This window comes from Ahaetulla prasina, chromosome 3, assembly GCF_028640845.1.
Source record: "Ahaetulla prasina isolate Xishuangbanna chromosome 3, ASM2864084v1, whole genome shotgun sequence".
NCBI classification, from domain to species: domain Eukaryota; kingdom Metazoa; phylum Chordata; class Lepidosauria; order Squamata; family Colubridae; genus Ahaetulla; species Ahaetulla prasina.
Genome location: NC_080541.1, coordinates 79,006,604 through 79,029,087, shown reverse-complemented (window position 1 = coordinate 79,029,087; position 22,484 = coordinate 79,006,604). Strand labels below are relative to the sequence as shown.

At 38.4% G+C, this 22,484-nt stretch overlaps 1 protein-coding gene across 10 annotated transcripts in view; it reads left to right on the top strand.

Annotated features, from left to right (window-relative positions):
- The window catches only part of HIVEP1 (HIVEP zinc finger 1), a 91,644-nt gene that overhangs the window by 32,768 nt on the left and 36,392 nt on the right, over window positions 1-22,484 (top strand). For all 10 annotated transcript variants that reach the window (XM_058176137.1, XM_058176141.1, XM_058176146.1 and 7 more), the window contains one exon: window positions 15,596-15,649. In XM_058176137.1, the coding sequence (XP_058032120.1) occupies window positions 15,596-15,649 (54 nt within the window). The remainder of the gene's footprint in view (window positions 1-15,595; window positions 15,650-22,484) is intronic.

Here is a 22,484-nt window from a genome sequence, read left to right as displayed (position 1 = left end):
TCCACTATTCTTGCTTCCTGAAGGGCATCAACAAATAGGATATATGAAGCCACATGGGCTTCATTTTGTCACTGGTGCGCCAAGGAGAAATTAGTCCCTAGATCAGTGACAATTCCATGAATCTTGGACTTTCTGCAACTAGGTCTTGATAAAGGGTTATCTATGAATCATTCTGCAGGCAGGTCGCTGCCTTGGCTACCATCCTGCCAGGTGAGGGAACAGCTCCTCTTTCTCAGCACCCAAGGATACGTAGTTTTTTGAAAGGAGTGTCCAATCTGTTACTCCTAACGGTCCACAGATACCCAACTTGGGATCTGTCAGTCATCTTACAGGTGCTCACATTACCTCCGTTTGAGCCCTTGGGGTCAGCCAGCATCAGACTATTCACATTCAAGGTTGCCTTTCTAGTAGCAATCACATCTGCATCAGGATTTCTGAGCTGGCAGCCCTTTCAGTGCGTTAAGACTTGTGTATCTTTCACCTGGATAGAGTCATTCTCCGTTTAGACCCGACATTTGTTCCAAAAATTAACACCTGGTTCCACAGAGCATAGGAAGTTATTCTACCAGACTTCTGCCCGAAACCTAGACATCCACACGAAAAATCCTGGCATACTTTAGATGTACACAGAGCTCTACAGAAATACACAAAGCGCACAGCTTCCTTTTAACGGACAGAATCTTTGTTTATTTTGTTTCAGCCCAGATCTATGGGAAAGAAGCTGTCACCATCCACTATTGGATGTTGGCTCAAAGCTTGTACAAACATCAGGCCTGGCCCGCACCACGGCGCATCATGGCGCACTCCACTAGAAGTGCAGCCACCACAGCAGCCTGGGCTACACAGGCCTCAATTCTGGAAATTTGCAGGGCAACAAATTGGACTTCCCCCTTTCCATTCATGAGGAATTACAAGTTGGACAAGTTTGCTTCTGTGGAGGCAGCATTATGGAGACGAGTGTTACAGCGTGTCCTGCCAGCCGAGGGGACCCTGGCCAATCCATCTCCTGCCCAACAACAATTTAGCTTGGCTATATCCTATGCTTGGACTCTCCAAGCAGCGTGCAGGAGAAGGAACGTTGGACTTACCTGAGCATTCTTTCTGCAGTAGAGTCCAATCCCACCCTGGTTTGCTTATGATCCGGGGTCCAGGAGTGGTCGATTTCTTCAGATGGACTACGTCTTCTCCAGATTTTCATTGAAAAAACTGAGGCTTGGCGGGGAGAAGGAGGCGTGGCCAAAGAATTTCCAACTCAGTCTCTGGCCAATCAGATGAATTGAACCCATGCTTGGACTCTCCTGCAGCGCACATAGAAAGAACGTTCAAGTAAGTCCAATGTTCCTTCTGGGCATTCATATGATCAATAGAGTGGCATTTCTGTTTAACAACATTATTTACAGAGTTTGTACTACTCCAAAATGCTTTAATACCTCCATTAATGTGTATCTGTCCTGGAAAGTAGACAAGAGAGTGCCATGATTAATTTGCCCCAATGAGTTCAGTAGGTTTATGGTAAGCATGATTAATTCTCATAATGTGTGTGAGGACTTTCCAGACTTAGGAAGCTTATTAAAGGCTTATTTATGTCTGCCCAATAATCATTTTAAAACTTGTGTTACAATTCTGTTTCCATGCCTGCTTAATTAAAAAAAAAAAAAACCACTTACAAGTAGAGAAAATCTCAAGAGTAACGGTTACACCAGGGCTTAGGCAGGGTTTGAGGTTCAAAAGTGGTCCTAAAAAACAATTCATGTTTGTAATTCTATTTCGTACCTGATGTAGACTATATATACTATTTTAATAAATTGTAACAGTTTGGACTGAATTATAAGCCAACATATAACTATAGATACGTGTTTATTGTGTGCCTTCAGCTACTAAAGTCTCTTCTTCCTCCCTCCATAAGCATTTATTTCTCCAACCACAAGAGGCATTCCAAGACTTTGCAGAGCACACCTTTGTTTCCCTAAGAAAGAAACCCTTCTCTATGGTTTGCCCTGAATAGTCCTTCCAAGTACCAGTGTATTTACAAGACAGACAGATAGAGAGAGAAAGGGGGGAGGGGCTCACCATCCATTCACAGTACTTGGCCACTGGCCCCTCTGTGGAAGAAGATTGCTGAGCCCTGGATTAATCTTGATGCAGAAGCTGATCTAATATTTCAGGCTCTTGCCCAATTAAGGAGAAACTTCCTAACAACGAGGACAATTAACCAGTGGAACAACTTGCCCGCAGAAATCATCACTGGCGCTTCATCACTGGAGGTTTTTAAGAAGAGACTGGATAGCCACTTGTCTGAAATGGTATCGGGTCTCCCGCCAGAGCAGGGGACTGGACTTGAAGACCTCCAAAGTCTCTTCCAGATTCTATTCTATTCTATTCCTATTCCTATTCCTATTCCTATTCTCACTTAGCATTCTACTGTATTTTTTTAAAGTAATTGTTTAAAATAAACCTCTTGACTCTTAATTTCACTTTATTAAAACATCCTACAAGTCTGTAAAACAAAATCCAATGGCATATTCTTTGTTGGGTGTTGTTCCAAGAAAACAAAGGAAGCTTTTAGTTTGAAAAACTTTTCAAAGGTAGGACATTGTTGTATTCTTGGACTTAGAATTTTACACTGAAGGATATGGTGCTTCAAGCCCTGGCAATCAAAGGAGCGGAAGGCAAAGCCTTTGTGGAAGGGTTTGAGAAGAAGGTTCCTCTCAAGCGCTGGAAAGTACTTAGAGTCCTAATTTGCCATTCTTGGAGGCAGTGTTTTTCTCCCCCTTCCAGCTGCCCCAATGCAGATCAACATGCACGGGCTTTTCTAACCTGAAGCAAATCAAATCAGACTGATCGCTGTTTCTTTAAGACAACAATTAAACAGGGAGGAGTAAGAGTGATGTTTTGACTGCTGGCATTTGTGGCCTCTTTCTTGGCAATGTTTCATATTCCCTTTGCTTGCGTAAGAGGTGGACTGCCTTTACTGTAGCTACTGTTGCCATGGAGAGATAGCGGGGGAGGATTCCTAGGATCCCTAAGCCTGCAAGAGATTACGTCTTAGAATTGCGCTTTGAATATAGCATGATGTGGCAGGGCAATTCAGGTGTATTGTGGCATTATAATGGGGGATGACCTGTCAGCTCTCGGGTAATGTGACTATTAAAAAGCTGCCTAATTATTCTAGACTACGAGAAAAGGTATAAAGGGTATGAATTAATTGGAAGGAAGGATCTAGGAACAGGAATTAATTCTTTGGTGTTTTAAACAATGTTGCATTTCCTTTTATTTTTGTAAAGGAGAAGTTTACTATATTAAGACAGCTATAAATAGAAAGAATTCCTGGGTGATATCTGTATGAAGGCTTGGTTGCAGTTTATATTGTCATGTGAACAAACTTAAAATACCTAGAATTGTAAGATTAATTTGCTTTAGAATTCAGAATACAGTATATTTTGCATTTGCTTGTAATCCAAGTGTTACATTGCAGCGTAGCAGTATGTAAACAGAAATAAGCATTTCTGCAGTAAAAGTAAAACCTTAGTGCAGTTAAAGTATTTTACCATCCCAATAGTTAGTCAATGGGAGATTTTTAGCATGAATGAAAAAAATTACTATATAGAAGAAGGCTTTGTCTGCTTTGGTAAGTTCTTCTAGGGTTTTTCTTTTCATTTTCTCCATCAATTATTACTGCTCCAAGTGGGCATTTGAAGAAAAGTAGATATTGCTACTTTTATTTTTTAAAGATTATGTAAACTCAGTTGGGAATATTTTTTTCAATCATAAATTTTGTCGAATTCTTTCTCTGTAATCCTAACATTTCAGTAGAGTGTTTTGGAAAATGTTTATTACATTTAAATTTATGTCTATAATTAAGAGAATGTAAATATGATTTTGCCTTTAGTATTCATATTTTTCATGTTTGATAGCTTGCAAGTGTTCTGGCAACAACTTCAAGTAAATACCATATATTAAAATGATCCTATTGCAGTTGGAAAGAGATATGGAATGGAAAAAAATAAGCAGGAAAGAAGGTTGCATTATAGATACAGAGCAATTCATAGTAATAACTGTGATAACATTGGCTGCTTAGTAATAACTGTGATAACGTTGGTTACAATTAATGGACTGACTTTTTTTTCCTGGTAACTTGCAGGCTAAGCATATTGAATTTTGAAGACCAAGTGTTCTAAATGTAGATAGTCCTTACTTTTCTTCTTGCTTCAAATCTTGAGATATGATGTGGGTGGATAGTTATGGATTGTATGCTAGAGATTATCTCATTTATGCAAATAGTCACTGAATATACTAAAATTACCCTGTGAAACAGTTATTAGTTACCATGTGCCTTACTGATGTTTGGTTCTTGTGTAGTAGATGTTTCAAACATCAGGTGGGACAAACAACCATTTATTTTTGAATTCTTGCGCTAATATATAATTGTTCCAGCATTCTAGCCATATTATACATTTTGATAGTCTTTATTTAAAAAGATGCAATAAATATTCAAAGTGTATGAATATTAGCAACAAGGTGATACTATCATATGTTGCAATAATTCATAGGAGAAGAAAACTGGTTATGGTGGTTTCTTAAATACTATACAGTTAACTGAAATATATTAATAGGTTATAGCATTTATATCAAAATAAGTTGCTTTTTTAAAATAAGAGATGTAATCCAAATCTGTCTAAAATCATCTCTTCATTTTACTGTTTTATGTGCAAGTAGTGCAAGTAGTGATCAGTATTGATTTTGTTAGCTATACAAAGTATGTATGTGTGGCTTCTTGTGTTTGTATAACTTTCTGATTATTCTTTTTTTAGCATAGTGTTGGGGAATACTGTGCTGCAAACTATAATGCTGCTTTATATTTATGTACTAGCTTTTTGTTGCTGTTCTGGTATGTCTTTCTCCAGTTTCATAAATATTGTACAACAATTGCTGTTTATAGCTATCAAATGGGTTTTTTTTCTTGAGGGAGGCACATAGTTGTTTTACTATTAAGCTTCTTAAGAGCTTGAGGATCTAAAATAATTTGTTTTTTTGGGGGGAATGTAATTTGGGGGGAAATGAATCAAGTATGTTTGATTGTTAGCTTGAGTAGCTAACAATCTACAATCTAAAAGTTATTTGATAAATAGATCAAAATCAAAACTGTTTCTTGACCTTACAATTATTTTTGACTGCATTTTTAGCTGTATAGTCAACTGAAAGAAAAGAATAAACTGTTTGACTTTGAGGCTTCACAGTGCAGATTTTCAGTAAATAATTCTTGTGCAACGAAAATAAAGCATGACACATCTCCTGATTTTATTGCAAAATGCTCTTATAATTGAAAGGAACCATGGAATGTCTTCATCTGTGTTATGTTGTGTTTTTGAAGTGGATAGTATGATTAGAATTAGATCTTATTACAATTACATAGAGAATTGTGACAAGATCCAGCACAACAGCTCAGAATTCCAGTTCTTTACATATACAATATATTTTGGGCAACTATATCATGCAGGCAGGAACAACATATACTGAACGGCACAATCAAATAGCTGGCATTGTGTTCAGAAACATCTGCACAGTATGTGGCATAGACCCTTCCAAGACCAGATGGGATTCTAGAAAAGATTGTGAAGAATAAGAGGGATAGGATTCTAGAGGACTTCTGGATCCAGATGAGCAGACAGATACTGGTCAATCAACCAAACATCGTGGTAATAGACAAGAACCAGAAGAATGGTATTGATAGATATAGTGGGGGCAAACATCAAGGATTCTGAGAAGCTGGAGAAATACTGGGGTGTGAAGGAGGAATTAGAGCGGATGTGTCAAGTAAAGTCCAAAGTGGGAAGTGGTGATATGAACTCTTGGGATTGTGATTCCTAATCTAGGAGAGTGGCCCCAGAAACAACACCAGAGATCTTTGTCCGGAACAGTGCAGTGCAAGGAACACCCAAGGTACTGCGCAGAAACTTCCAGGTCTCTGGAAGAGGACATGTGAAGACACATAGCACCCACATAGGTGAGAAGGGAGGGATATAAAAAAGTCTGGAATATATTTTCAAAATAAATAATTGATGTGCATATTGAATATACATTTGAGCCATATATTCTGACCCTGTGGGAAATGAAGAAATGCTAACTATTTCTGAGAATTATAAATTGGTTTATTGCATCAGTATATTCGTGTATAAAAATTTATGGTTCTTTTTCTAGTGATGGTTCAGAGAAAACTGCAAAAAATAAATCCCCACCCTAAAGAATAGAGGAGGGAGGGAGGGAGAGAGAGATAGGGAGAGAGAGAGAGAGAATAAGCTACGTAGGCATATAAAATCCTTTTGTAGCGTTATTTTGACCCCCCAACAATTAAAAATGTGTGCGATTTTTCCCTGAGAAATTAGATAGTTCAGTTAAAGGCTTCCTCAAGGATATATTCTAGTCTAGTGACCCCATGACCACTTGCAGAGTACTCTTAGAAACTTTATAAAATTGTGTCCTTTAATCACATTCTAGGATGTTTTTTTCAAATACCCCACTTAGTTATAAATACTGGGATTTCCTTGTAGTTTCATCTAATATTAATAACCGTGCTTATCTTTTTCTAGATATGCTAAGGTCAGCTTGATGCTGCCATCTACTGTGATAGATAAAATATATCTATATTTGAAACTTTGGTTTTATCTTTCTCCTTTGACTCACATAAATCTATTTTATTTTGTAAAAACTCTTTTGCTTTTGATAAGCCACCCTTGTACTTGAATTATAGTTCCTTACACTCACACATCATATTAAGCCTAAATTTATTTAAAGCATGATTTATTAGTTCTGTAGATGAGCAAAATAATGATGAATGGTTTCCATTTCTGTTTTAGAATATTTGCCTTCCATGTCTCAGGACTGATTAAGTGTTTAGGCAATATACAAACAAATATCTATAAATAATCTAGGAAGTCAAACATATATTTCCTAAACCTGTTCATACATCATGTTAAGCCTCAGATGTTACTATCAAATTAACAAATGCTAGTTTTACATTCGTTTTTATTGTTCTTAAATGAACAATATATTTATTGGTGCATATACATCAATTTGTTTATGATACGTAAATCAAAAAGAAATAAACCATATTATGGCTTAGTGTGATTTATAGAAACATTGTCCTGTTCAATGGGCTAAATTTATTAAACCATTTAATAAAATATTTTTAATAGGAAACATGAAAACACAAGGATAATTAGAGAAATGCAAAATACACAATGACATTTCCCCATTTTTATTTGCTAATAACTATAATAAATATATTTTATTAAGGGGATGCAAATTCACAAAACCTCATACTACAATAAATTTGTTAATCTTTAGGTTTCCATAGGTGCTCCCCCCCCATTTTAAAGTCCCACTTTGAAGCCTATATTGATGTATTATTCTGAGTTATTGTATCTCTTGTCTTGAATAGTAAACTTTAAGATCAGTGAACAGATGCAGCACTGCAACATTCTTTTGGCAATTAATATGATAAAATTTAATTCTATGTGGCACTGATTTGTTGATTTGTTACATAATAAAGACCGTCAACAAGGCCAAATGTTCAACTGCTGATAAAAAGACTTTTAGGTACTTCTGTGTCCCAAATCATTGCAATCTCACTATAGAGATCTAAAATTTGAAAGTTAGGCTTTAAGTGTGATACAAAGTTCCAACTTGTGGGTAGTTAGCTCTTGTTGAGGGAAACAAGGCCCTGTTGGCAGCTAATCACGAGTGAAAACTGGACTCTAATTGGCTTGCCTAAAACCTTGTTTTTGAAATAAGGTGGGTGCAGGTAGGGAGTGGGCATAGGATGAGGCTTAGATAGGTTGATGTGAAAGGACTTACATGATGGTTGTTGCCAATCTGCCAATAGATAGCCCTTGCTTGACAGCCAGTTACTTAGCAACTGTTTTTAAAATTTATGACAGCTTCCCCCCCCCCAAGGTACTGATGACCCGATTTTGAACTTCCAACGGCTGCATCCCCTTCACTGCCTCCCACAGCCATGTGATTGTATTTTGGATGCTTGGCAACCAACTCGCCATCTGCAGCATGTCATGGTCATGTGACAATAATTTTTGATGGTTTCCCCTCCCCCCAATTTCTGCCATTTATTTCCTGTTTCCAGCAAAAAAAAAGGTCCATTGGCTAAAATGGATTCACTTAACAACCACAGTGTTCACTTAAACAACTGCAGCAACATTGTAAAATCAGGCTTGGTCACATGGTGACCTGCTTATCTGCAACAATTTACTATCATAATTTCAGGCTCAACTGCAGTTGTATGTTAGAGGATTACCTTTATTTGAATTAAGGGAAGGCAAAATTATTCAGGTATAATCCAAGATATTGTTTGGTGTATTCAAACGTGTTCTTGAACTGCAAGAAATTTGTTTTCTGACCAGTGAGTATTTTTGTGGCAGGTACGCTCCTCATAGCAACCCTTACTCTCAAAATTTCAGCTCTACTTACTACTTCATTGTTTTGAATTACATATTTATGTAATGTTCCACAATTTGTGTAACATTATTGGTGTGATGAAACAATTCAATGCTCACATTACTTGTGATCAAGGGTGGAGTATAATGAAGACTCTTTGAAGAAAAATGTGGCTTATACATTGTTCTCCAAATACATTACATGTACATGCAGTACATGCACATGCGAATCTTTGAACTTTAACTTCTGTCTATGTGCTTCACACATCAATGAAAATAACAGGCAGTGGTGTTGCCTTCAGGTGTAGCTTGAGGCACTGTAATATCGTTAAGTCCATTTGTCTATTTAGCAAATGGTGGATTAATCCACTACATCCTGACTGGCGCTATTTAACTTCATAGAAAAGCTTTTATAGCATGCTTATTAATTGCTGCTGTTGTAACAATAGTTGTAAGGGTTATTTACCAACATATTGTATCTGATGTTAGAAAGATAGTTGTATTAATACTCTTCCTATCTTAACGTGTACAAAAAGTTATCAATTTTTATTAGCATTAACTTTTCTTGTACACTGGAGAACGTTTGATTCTAATAATTACTTATACAAAGCTGACTCCTAGTGGTAAGTCTAAGTCTATACAAGCTCTCTTTGATCTTTTGTTTTTTAGAAGTCAGGTCAGTTTTCGATAGTATCTTTAATCTTTATATTGAACAGAAGTATATCACTTAAATTCTTGATTTCAGAAATGTGGAATCCAATTACAAGTTTTTCAAACTGTTGGACAGGAACGGGGAAGTTCTGATTTTGTGAAAAACAAAAATAATATTTTGGAGGTGTATAATACAGGTCATTAGAAGTGCTTGGACACAGTGTGTCCAAGTATCAGCAGGAGAATTCCAATAGGTTTTGATCATTGTACTTACTAATGTCAACATTTTCTATTTTAACAAATATTTGAGGATATGGAATATGTTTGGAGTGAACGGCGTGTGCCAGTTATGATAAATGGGAAGAAAGGAGAGGTTCATTGTGTAAAGGCTAAGAAGATGAAACAGCTCTTCAGTGAATTCTCAGAAGGAAAGCTGTGGGTCATACCTGATCATTCAGTCTGTTACCATGGTTATATACCATGGCCTTGTGGTCCTAAATGAGAAATAGTCGCTGCAAATAATGAATCCATGTGTCTTTATAGTCTGTGAATTCCAAGATATTTGTGAAATACCATCTGCTTGTCCCCATCTGTTTCATTGCAACAAATAATTAGAAATGCAGTGCTAAAAACACTGTACATTGTTTAGATTGCAATGAACTAGTATGAGAACGTATAAAATGTATCCAGTAATGTGAAACTGTTTCATGTTTTAACAACATGCATAATATCATATTGGCTGTGGAAGTCCATATAGTTGTAGATGTTGGACTAAAAACAGAGTGGATTCCCAGTAGCCTATTGGTAGCAAAAGATCTTCATGAAATAGGATGGGTGGCATGTGGATCTCCAGATATTTCAAGTAACGAGTAAGCTTTGGAAGATGAAAACCTATTTTAGGAATTACGTTTTATATACTACACATGGATATTTTATGCCAATCACATAATTTGGAATTAATGAAACTGTTCAGTCTTCAGAGGCAGGCCAATAGAGAATGGGTTGAAACCAAGAGATTTTCGGCTTCTGTATGACAAAGCAACATTGTCACCGGTTGGTCAGTAATGGCGCAGTAAAGGAACATTTAAGTGAAGGTACATTTGCTTACTATCAATATAATTCAAGTGCATTCAGTCTATAACACTTTGCACAACCTGTTACTTACTTTTTCACTAACTAACATAATTGGGACTGGAATTTTGGTCACTAAGGGATGAAGTCACAAAGTGAGATGCCACATGACTGCATGGCCTAGTGATGGAAGTCCCTGCAGTCCCTGTTGCCTTCATTAAGTGAAGATCACACATCATTAAGGGAGGACTTCACATGATCGGGAACTTTCTGCCGGTTTCTAAGATGCAAAGTTAATGAGGGAGCAGGTAGGAAGTTGCAAATCCAGGCCATTAGAAGCCTTTCCATAGGCAGTTCACAAGCAGGTTTTTGAGTGAATGGGTAAGTGCTGTGGAGCGTGGGTGCATTTTTTAAAAGTTGCATTATTGCGAATCAATGATGTTTTTTTTTGCAAATCCACAAATCTTTTAGAATCAGAGTGTTTCAAGACCAGTTCACTGTTAGTGAATAAACTTTGCATAATAGAAACATAACTGACTAATCATAATTTTAGTTTTTTATCAGTTTTATTGGGAATGTATTTTTTGGAAGCTTCCAGTTCCTTAAAGCAGGAAGTCCTTGATGTATTCTGTAGCATCCAAGATTACAGGACAATTTAAGTTATAGGAAGACTTAATTCAATTGCATTTTAAGATAAGACTTTTAATAGAGCAGTTCAACCATGGAACTAGTTACTTAAGCTCTGGACACCTTTTTACTGTCTGTCTTCAAACAGAAGTATGAATCTTATGGCTTCCAATTTATTATTGGCATGACTAGTTTTTTTCCCTTTTTGGTTTACTGTATTATTTTATTGTTTTGTACTACAACTGGTTGACTTACTAGTGTAATGGAGCCTGTCCATTATGGTCATAAAGTTGTGATGGTTGTAAAACGAGCCATCTACGTGACTGACCCAATTTTTTGACCTTTTTTGTGGCAGTTAAGTGAATCCCCACAGCCTTAAGCAAATTAATGGTTTGCTGTGGGTCGCTTTTGCTGAAAATCATAAGTAAATGCCACATAGTAAATTGTAGTCACGTGACACATGGGTTGCTGCAAATGGCTGTAAATGCGGGTCAGTTGCCGAGCACCCAAAATGCAATCCCATGACCATGGGATGGAAGGCAGACCTCAGAACTTTGAAACCAGGTTGTAAGTACCTTTTGGGGTGGTCTGTCATAACTTCAAACCAAGGGACTGATTGTAAATTGAGAACTACCTGTATGGTATGTAAATACCAGAATTTAATAATACTGGTAAACTGGGTTGCTGTGCACGTACCAGTGCTCTTTTGAATGTTCGCATTTGAGATTGAAAAAAAATGGGATAGGAAATAGCTGACAATGCAATATTCAAAGGAATAAAGGGAGATTATATGCACAAATCATGATGCTGGGATATAAAGAGCCACATTTCAATAACAGGATTTGAGAAATAAAGAAAGAAATAAAGAACCAATTTACTGTTGGGGAGACTTTGCCTGGGAACATTACAGGCTTTCCAACTGAGGCTGTATCATCTGTCCATATAATGTACTGTAGAGGTATACCCATCAGCACCAATGACAGGTGTAAGCTGACAGTATCAGATCTACTTAAAATATGTGCTTTTCTTCAAAAGGCAAGCAACAAACAAACCCATAAAAGTAAAGTGAATAAATACAGCATCTGAACACGCTCTGAAGTGTCAGGATCATCAGAAATCCAATGAGCATATAAACATTTTTTTTAAAAAGCTAGTTTTCACAACTGAAACAATTCTGCAGTTTGATACTAATTAGCAAAGATTGACTTCCATACGATAAAATGTCTTTCTTGGTAAAGGCATACTTGAGAAAGGCCTCTCTAGTTTTCCTCTTGAGTAGAGCTTAAATTCTACATAAAAATAAATTGGTAACCAGTACAACTAGAATAAGTGTTATATGTTCTGTTCTCTTAGCTCATTTAGATCTTTTCCCACTATTTTTTTCAGACAGTTCTGAATTTTCACGAATGAAGGTGAAAATACTTGTCCTAGGATAATGTTACAGGATGCAATTTATGTTAGTCACCGGGACCAGAGGTTTTGTTTTCTCAGCTTTCAGACTCATGTTGGAGCCCATCTTCAGAGAACTTCTCTCTAGCCTAGTTCTGAATTATTTTCAGTACTAATTCTGTCCAGTGTGCATTACAATAATCCAATGAAGAAATAACAAGAGCACAGATTACCCCATCTCAGCCAGGATGTTGTAGATATGCTTATGTCGGCTATTATATTAACAATGTCGGCTGGCGGCCCCCAGGGGAAGGGCCTTCTCTGTGGGGGCCCCCACACTCTGGAACGAGCTTCCCCCGGGTCTACGCCAAATACCTGACCTTCGGACATTTCGTCGCAAACTCAAGACTCATCTTTTTATTCGCGCGGGGCTGGCTTAAATTGGGTTTTTAAATGTTGAATTTATTAATTTTAAACGGGGTTTTTTAGTATGGTAAATTTTAATTGCTGGGCTAATTTAATAAGTTTTTTAAATCGTATTTTAAACCTGTATATTGTATTGTCGGTTTTATTATGCCTGTACACCGCCCTGAGTCCTTCGGGAGAAGGGCGGTATAAAAATCAAATAAAATAAAATAAATAATAAAATAAATAAATAATAAATTATAAAAAACCCCCACCATAAATAAATAAATAAATAAATAAATAAATAAATAAATAAGAAAATGTTGGATAACCATCTGACTGAGATGGTATAGGGTTTCCTGCCTGGGCAGGGGGTTGGACTAGAAGGCCTCCAAGGTCCCTTCCAACTCTGATGTTATGTTATGTTATGTTAAAAAAAAAAAGGTCCTGCAAATGCAGGCTGACCTCTATTCTGTTCAATCTTCATTCATTCAACCAAAAAATCTGAAGAAATGTTATACACATTTGCATAATCACAGATGTTAAATCTCTTTGTGGTCTGGGATCCTTATATTACACGGCTCTGGGTTGTGTAGAAAATTATGCTCCTGTTCAAGTAAATGCAAGTACAACTCTCATTGGGAGCTGCCACTTGATTGCAGCCTTGTATCTGCAACATTATTTTTTTACTCAGTTTGTGGTCTCCATGTTTTATGCTGAACGCTAAAAAGAACTGCTGCATTTTATAGAACCATAAAGGAGGATCTGGGAATACATAGCTTGGCAGTGGAGGTGGGAATGTAACTAAAATAGAAAGATGGCAAATCACAAGGGCAAGGCACGGAATCATTATAATTACTTCTTCCATTCCTTTTTGCTTTTAGCAGTCTGTAAAGCTGCTGTGAATTTTTGTTGTCTGAAACTTTGGCTTTGGGCACATCCTAATAATGACGCCTAAAGTTTGCCGCAAAGGTGGGACAAAATAGCATCATCGTTGGGCTTATCATCAAAGAAAGTTGTTGCTTGCATGGGATTGGAGCTATTCATATCCTTGAGTCTGATTGATTTGGAGAACTGATAGTAAGGAATAGAATTCCATTACTGGAATTAGAGTAATCTGTTCAAACCACACAAAGTCAAAGGCATTGGGCTGATATGCTCTGAAAAAGCATGTCAGCCCTATAAACTAAGGAGTGTTAAATAATATTAAAAAAAATGAAATGTGGGATGCAAATACTTCAAAGCATCAAGAGGTTTTACTTTATTTTCAATTTTGTTTTGTTCAGTTATTTTAGGTAAACAAGGGATCGTCATCAGCCACTTCTTACCTTAGAACACTTGATACTGATTTGGAAATTATTACAATGGGTTGCAGTGTATGGGGAATTCTGAGTAGATACTGCATCTGCTTTCCGTGTTTCCAGAAATAATGGATTATTGTGGGCATCAATTCTGAAACATCTCTAACGTTGATGGATATTTCAGATTTCATCAGCTATATATGGAGGTGGAATTGATTATCATAAACATTTGCTGTGTAGGCAGTGCTCATTTTCCATGTTTATATATATTTTGCAAAACATTCATTGTTAAAATAACATTCTGATTCATCCACCCTCACAGCATCCTGATGTTTTAATGAATAAAAATTACAGAATTTGGAGTATCTGGAAATACACATGCACACAGGCACAGATTTATGACATGCAAATGCATAATAAAATATTTTGTGAAAGATTATTGGACTCTAATCTTGATTGAAATCCTAGTTCAGATAAGGATTCATTGGATGGACATGAGTAAATCTCATTTTGACTCAGCAAGGTGATGTGAAAATAATAGCAACCTGTCATGGTTGTCATGGCAATAAGTTGAAACAGAGACTGTAAATCAATTTGGCAAGTTCACTGATAAAGAATAATAGTTCCAGGTTTTATTTATATATACACGTGCATATATCCTGAGAAAGAGTTTTAAATACTTGGGGCTTCATACAATCAATTAAGCAGGACATTCTGGGTAGCTTTATCTTCACATATTGCTGATGATCATTGAGCACATGAAAGCATCTTGATTATCTACTTGATAATCTACTGATTCTATCTTAAGGAATCTTGTGAATATTTTACCCTACGACCTTCATAATTCCAATAAAATGCAACAGACATTGGAAATTGTGAAAAGAATTGTCCAAAGCAGAAAGTATATAGCCAACCTTGATTGATCTCAAAAAATTAAGCAGGGTCAGATTTCATTAATCCTTAGCTTGGAGGCTACCAGAATCCCAGGATAAAGGTAGATCAAGAAACTTATAAGGCATCCTGGAGCAAGGCAGTACAAACCATTCCTATCCCCCCCCCCCCAGTAAAACTACATGTCTAGGTCAATGACGTCACTAGGGGTTGAGAATGCTTCAAATATTCTTTTTCTGTCCAAGATAGTTGGAGAATTAAGAGGAGAAAAGACATTAATACAACTTACATGTTAATTTAGATCAGGGATGAGAAAAATTCTGACATGCCAAGCTAGGTCATTCAAGGAAGAACAGGCAAGCCAAGTAAGAATTAGTAGTAGACATGCCTAGTGGATAGATAAGTTTCTTGCTGTTTTTAATTATTTTTACTATACAGGTTAGACATTAAAATTCATAAGTTACTATGTTTTAATTTTGTTTCTCTATGTTCTCTTTCTGAGAGTTTTATTTCTAAAACTAATATCCTGCATTTTCATTGTTTTGTGCTTTTTTGGAAGCTTAAGAAAGTTGCCAAACGCAAATGAGTGGCTATGATGCTTACTTTTCAAATTGCAAAAAATGATTTTGCTTTTGAGAGTGATATTGTTATTATATGTTTTTATGTGGGCAATATTTTCATTATGCATGTGTAAACTATTCAGTAATATCAAGAATATTTTATAAATTGGTTATTCAACAACTGTTAGCTGAGAAAGTGTAATACTTTAAAATAAGTTTTGCTTTTTTTAGTTTTGATATTTTTTTCTTTTAGATAAAATTGAAGAAGCACAGAAAGAACTGAATGAGACAGAAGATTCTAAAAAAGGTAAAAATCATGTTCCTTCTTATTCTTGCCCATCAGCCTCATAATATAAAGACGGTGTAGTTTTGATGTGGGGGGGAGATGCGCGAGCTATTCTGGGACAAGGCTCTTTTGTTTGTGGTCGCACTATAGCACCATTTAGTTTCACTTACATAACGTGAACTAAACTTACGCGCGGGCGATACAGATAGTATATTTTCAGAAATTTAAATTGTCAAGGGGAATTTTATGAAAACCTAATGAAAATGTTTTTAAATAATGCTATGAAAATTTTTTTAAAAGTCAGTTAAATTGAAAAAAAAAGGAAAGTGCTTCAGTATCGGTCAAAGCCCCTACCGCCCACCATGAAAGCTGGAATGCCCACTAATGGGTGATAGGGACCAGGTTGACTACCACTGGTATATACAATAGGAGACTGTTTGAGAGGCTGCATTTGCAGCCTCCAAAAGCTCCGTTTGAGAGGATGCGCGGAGGCTGAAGGTTGGGGGCCGGCGGGTGGGCTCGGCTACATTCGGTGTATAAGATACACCCAAATTTTCAACCTCTTTGGGGGGTGGGGAGTGCGTCTTATACTCTGAAAAATACGATATTTGTTATGGGTCTGAAAGGACCTCAAAGCCTGCATCTTAGTAAGTCTCTGTACTGTACAATATAAAACACTCAATTCTGATTCAACAACTGACTAGAAAATTCATTTCTGATGCAGAATTTCAAAGAATAGTAGCATTTGTAATTGCATGTTTTTAAAAAAACTTTCAAGTCCTGAAATAATGTATAAATGCCAGAACCATTGGAGCAGGGATTGTTTTGACAATAAAGAAGGAAGCACACTGTGTGTTTTGATTTAGTTCTTCAGCTTTTACTGCTATTTTATCTTTTGTAGGAAATGTTGAATGCATTTTTGCCAACTCCAAAATTTCCATAAAAATACAGACTATATTTTCAAATGGTTATAGCATAATGTTTTGTGATGCTTTTCATGGTTGTGAAATAATAGAGGAGAGGAGAGGAGAGGAGAGGAGAGGAGAGGAGAGGAGAGGAGAGGAGAGGAGAATAGAATAGAAGAGAAGAGAAGAGAAGAGAAGAGAAGAGAAGAGAAGAGAAGAGAAGAGAACAGAACAGAACAGAACAGAACAGAACAGAACAGAATTTTTTATTGGCCAAGTGTGATTGGACACACAAGGAATTTGTCTTGATGCAAATGCTCTCAGTGTACATAAAAGAAAAGATACGTTCATCAAGAATCATAAGGTACAACACTTAATGATAGCCATAGATTACAAATAAGCAATCAGGAAACAATATCAATATAAATCGTAGCGATACAAGCAACAAAGTTACAGTCATAAGTGGAAGGAGATGGGTGGTGGAAACGATGAGAAGATTAATAGTAGTGCAGACTTAGTAAATGGTTTGACAGTGTTGAGGGAATTATTTGTTTAGCAGAGTGATGGCATTCTGGAAAAAACTGTTCTTGTGTCTAGTTGTTCTATTGTGCAGTGCTCTATAGCATCGTTTTGAGGGTAGGAGTTGAAACAGTTTATGTCCAGGATGTGAGGGGTCTGTAAATATTTTCACAGTCTCTTTTTGACTCATGCAGTATACAGGTCCTCAATGGGAAGGGAGGTTGGTAGCAATTGTTGTTTCTGCAGTTCTAATTATCCTCTGAAGTCTGTGCTTGTCTTGTTGGGTTGCAGAACCAAACCAGACAGTTATAGAGGTGCAGATGACAGACTCAATAATTCCTCTATAGAACTGGATCCGAAGCTCCTTGGGCAGTTTGAGCTTTCTGAGTTGGCGCAGAAAGATCATTCTTTGTTGTCCTTTTTTGATGATGTTTTTGATGTTAGCTGTCCATGTTAGATCTTGCGATATTGTAGAACGTAGAAATTTGAAGGTTTCTACTGTTGATACTGTGTTGTCTAGTATTTTAGGAGATGGAAGTATGGAAGATTTCTCCTAAAGTCTACCACCATTTCTACGGTTTTCAGTGTGTTCAGTTCCAGATTGTTCTGGTTGCACCACGAGGCTAGTTGTTCAACCTCCTGTCTGTATGCGGATTCATCATTGTCTTGAATAAGACTGATCACTGTTGTGTCACCTGCGAACTTCTGTAGTTTAACAGATAGATTGTTAGAGATGCAGTCATTGGTATACAGAGAGAAGAGAAATGGGGAGAGCACACAGCCTTGTGGGGCCCCTTTGCTAATTGTACAGGTATCTGATGTGATTCTGTTTAGCTTCCTGTTTGTTAGGAAGCTTATGATCCACTTACAAGTGTGTTCAGGTACCTGTAGCTTGGTTTGAACAGAATACTCGGTTTGAACAGAAAAACCAACAACTTGCTCAGAACTAGCACATCAATTGGAAGTTGGTAAAATTAAAAATGTTATTGAAACCATAATGCAGTGTTGAAAATATCCTAGAAACAGAGGTTGATTATAGCCAAGTGTTAATCTGGTTTCTAGTAATCCACAAGACCAACCTGTAGAGGTCACAATTCTTTCATCCCCTATACAGAATAATTTATGCAGCAGTTCCTTGGATGAAGATATTACAGAACTGCATGGGCAATAGATGTTATTCTTTCTTTCTATCCTTGTAAATTAGGAGAACTTATTATCTACAGTTACAGATAATTTGTGTTGGTTAAGACTTTGAGACTCCTTTTGCTGCAAGGAGATCAAATTACAGATTAAATCCTAAAGGAAATTAACCCTGGTTGTCCTTTGGAAGAACAGATACTGAAGCTGAAGCTCTAATATTTTGGCCACCAAATGAGAAGAAATGACTCATTAGAAAAGACCCTGATTTTGGGAAAGATTGAAGGCAGAGAAGGGATGGCAGAGGATGAGATAGTGTCATCAACACAGTAGGATGAGTTGGGGCAGACTCAGGGACAATGGCGGGACAGAGGGATCTGGCGTGCTATGGTTCATGGAGTTGCAAAGTGTCGGACACAACTTAGTGACCGAACAACAACAGATAATTTAGGTATTATCTGAATTTGGCTGCTATTCAATCAGTCATTTTAACTATCCTTTGCTTTGCTTTCTGGATTGTGGACTCAGAGTGACCTGATTTGGTTACATTGTAAACTTGTACATTGGTTACATTGTAAAGATATAACCAAGAGCTGTGGTGGCATAGTGGTTAGAATGCAGTACTGCAGGCGTCTCCTCCTGGCTGCCAGCTGCTTGCAATTTGGCAGTTAGAATCACCAGGTTCAAGGTTGACTCAGACTTCCATCCTTCCGAGGTTGGTAAAATGAGGACCTAAATTGTTGGGGGCAATATGCTGACTCTGTAAACCACTTAGAGAGGGTTGTAAAGCACTGTGAAGTGGTATATAACTCTTAAGTGCTATTGCTATTGCTATTAAAGCAACCCAAGAAACCGCAAGAGGATTGGACTGACCATATCTGGTTAGGCTGGCTGTAGAAAGGGGGCTTGTGGGAAGCTGGAATTTTTTTTCCTCTGCTTGTATGAGAGATGGCATATCTAGCCAACCCCGATGGTTGAAGTGTATAATTGGTTCTACTCCTGGTTGCCCAGGTGAGGGTGGCATGGCTGAGGAATAGTGTGCATGGAAGAATTGGATATGGAGTGGGATTTAAGCAGATGCCCCAATAGTAGGGGATGTGTGCTAGGTAGAAATACTCATGTATTTGGGTAGGTTTGTCATCCATTTGGTATTGCATGTAGTAATGAAGGGTTTTTTTGATTAGGGATGGGAGGGCAAGGGTCTGTGGGATTGGACCGAGTGTAGGAGGATTGGGTAGATTCGGTCTGGGTGATTGAATGTTTAGCAGGAGGAAGGCAAAGACATCATGAGGAGACATGGGCAAGGGACAGAGTGGGCTGTTCTCAAGAATGGCAGCTTCAGTGTTTATTACCTCTGCACTTAGTCCTAAGATTAGACCTTCAGTGTTCCTGTCCTCCCATCTGTTACTATTTAATGTAAAGTCAGCTGTAATAAGACTCACTGATGACTTAATTGATAGGTCAGGCCTAGTTTGCATTACTGAAAGTGTGTGTGCATGCGCTCTCTCTCTCTCTCTCTCTCTCTCTCTCTCTCTCTCTCTCTCTCTCTTAGAAATGTGCTTTCTGGCTTTTGAGTGATCCTGGGACAAGTCAGGTAAAGTGGCTATTGTGATCTGGAAATCTCTGGTGGCTCTCTGGAATTCTGTGCTGAAAATAGCCAAATGAACTGTAAAATTCTATTGATGAAAGCAGGCTGGAGAGATCAGTTGGGATTTTTACTACTGTATAAGCTTCCAACTCCTCAGCTTTGTGGTTCAGTTGGTGATGGATTTTCCCAGTTTTATGACTATGACAGGCTTTAAACTGACTCTTGCGGGCCTAGAATCAGAGGTGACTTGGGAGTTCAATACAATCATAGGATTTGATCCAGATTATTAGGGGACCTAAAGATAGCTGGAAGATAACATACACCAGATCTGGTATTTGTTGTGGGCATTGATGATGTATCTGGCTTTGAGGAATATTGCCATCAGTCCCTTGTCATGGACAAATGAATCCCCTGGAGACTTGGAGTTTTCAGCTAGTATCTTTTGTAGGGAGGAATTTGATTAATATATTCTAGATGATTGATGGACTCAATTGATTCCAGAAGTAGCTTGGAAATGTTCCTGAAGCTGTGTTGAATGACCTGTCCAAGTCCTTAGAAATGAACAGGTTGAAAAGAATAGGCAACAACAATCCTGGATCTAATCTGCAGATTCTCTGCATCTGTGAATCCAAGAACACACACACACACACACACACACACACACACACACACACACACACACACGGTTGTCAGAGAAACTCTGTGAGATGAAATGACATGAGATGTCTAGAGTGCCACTGGAAGAAGACAAATATCAAATATGGGCACAGATAAAATATTCATTAAAGTTTACCTTGTGATAAGCAGTGAAAGTAGGCTTATTTCTCTGCTCTTATTGCATCTGCAGATAATTGTCTTGCAACCATGCCTCCTGCAACCTGGTCCCTCCTTGGTAAGAATCAGGTGGAGGAACTTCTCCAGGGCTGTTGTGAAGACTATTTTAAACATCTGTTGTATAAAGTCACTCATCTGCTTGGAGTTGGATTCTGCCTGGGCAAGTCATACGGAATTGAACTGAGGTGCAATCTCAGTTATCTGGAAAGAATTTCAACCTGTCAGTCCTGAGGAAGTGGAGAGGAGTTTGGATATCTGTATCTCTTCTGGCTGGTTAAGAGCACCTGGGAGGTTACTTGTTGAATGCAACCCATGGTGAATGCTTATTTGCCAGTCTCCAAGCCTTTCCTTTTGGAGAAAGATTGTTGAGAGGGTCCTTAGTTCCCAGCTTCAAAGGGCCTTGGATGAAGTGGATCATCTGGACCTTTTTCAATCTAGTTTCAGGCTAGGCTTAAGCATCAAATCAACATTGGTCATGCTTGTGGATGACTCGGGGAGCAAGGGATGGGAGTGGTGAATCTATCCTTATTCTCCAGTATTCAGTATCCTTCTGGGTTGGCTTATAGGGTTGGGAGTGATGATGGTTATCCTCTTATTTTGAGGGCCATTAGTATTGGGAGTGGAATTCAACTCTCTATTCCTATTTAACTCCTGTTTAACATCTTTGTGAAACCACTGGGGTAAGATATCATCAGCATGTGGATAATACCAGTGGTGAAATCCAGCTGGATGTAGCCGGCTCGCATGAATTGGTAGCGCTGGCAGCGGAAGGCCCACCCCCCACCTGCCGGGACATCATTACATCCCATTTTTTTACCCTCTGCGCATGCCCAGAAGAGGCACGCGCATAGCGCATGCGTGCTCTCATTTCCAAACTGGTAGTGAATGTAAGTGGATTTCACTGCTGGATAGTACCCAGTCATACATTTCTGCCCCAGGCTGTGCAACTCATGCTGTAGAGATGCTTACCCAGTGCCTTGATGCTGGATTGGGAGGAACAGGTAGCAGCTGAAACCTAGCAAGATAGAGTGTTCTGGCTTTGAGGCCTTCTGATTCTGTTCCATCTATAACTGGATGGGGTAGCACTCCACCAGACAGAATTGGTGAGTAATCTGGGACTCACAATGTCTGCTTGAGGAATAAGCGGTAGATGTAACTAGGATGACTTTGCACAAATCTTCGTGCGCATCAATTGCATCAATTTGTAGATTGAGAGGTTCTGAATCATTTCTTGTCTGTATTACTGTACTGCGATATCCTGTATGTAGGGCTGTCTTGAAAAGCATTTGGAAGTTTCAGTGCTTTGCAGCATCATTGGGTACACCAGGAATTGCCAATCTAATACCTCTACAGCAGGGGTGTCAAATTCAAGGCCCGGGGGCCGGAATCAGCCCACAGAGTGCTTAGATCTGGCCCGAGGAGCCGCCCTGGAAACAGTGAAGGACCGGCTCACAGTGCCTCTGCCAGCAAAAACGGAGCCTGAGAGAGCTGTGTGCAGCCCTCCTAGTTCCGTTTTCTCTGCCAGAGGGTTGCAGGAGGCCATTGCAGCCAAAAATGGAACTCACGGATGGCACTCCCATGCTCTGTTTTTGTGGCAGAGGGTTGCAGGAGACTGTCACAGCTGAAAACAGAGCTCGTGAGAGCCACTGTCAGTACTCCCAAGATCAGTTTTCGCTGGCAGAGGATTGCAGGAGGCTGTCACAGCCAAAACGGAGCTTGGAGCCCATTTTCGCTGACAGAGCGCTCAGGCCATTTTTGCTGACAGAGCGCTCAGGCCACAGGTACCACCAACACAAGTGACATCGAGCTGGCCACACCCACACTGGCCATGCCCACACTGGCCCCCCCAATGTCAAACACAACCCTGATGCGG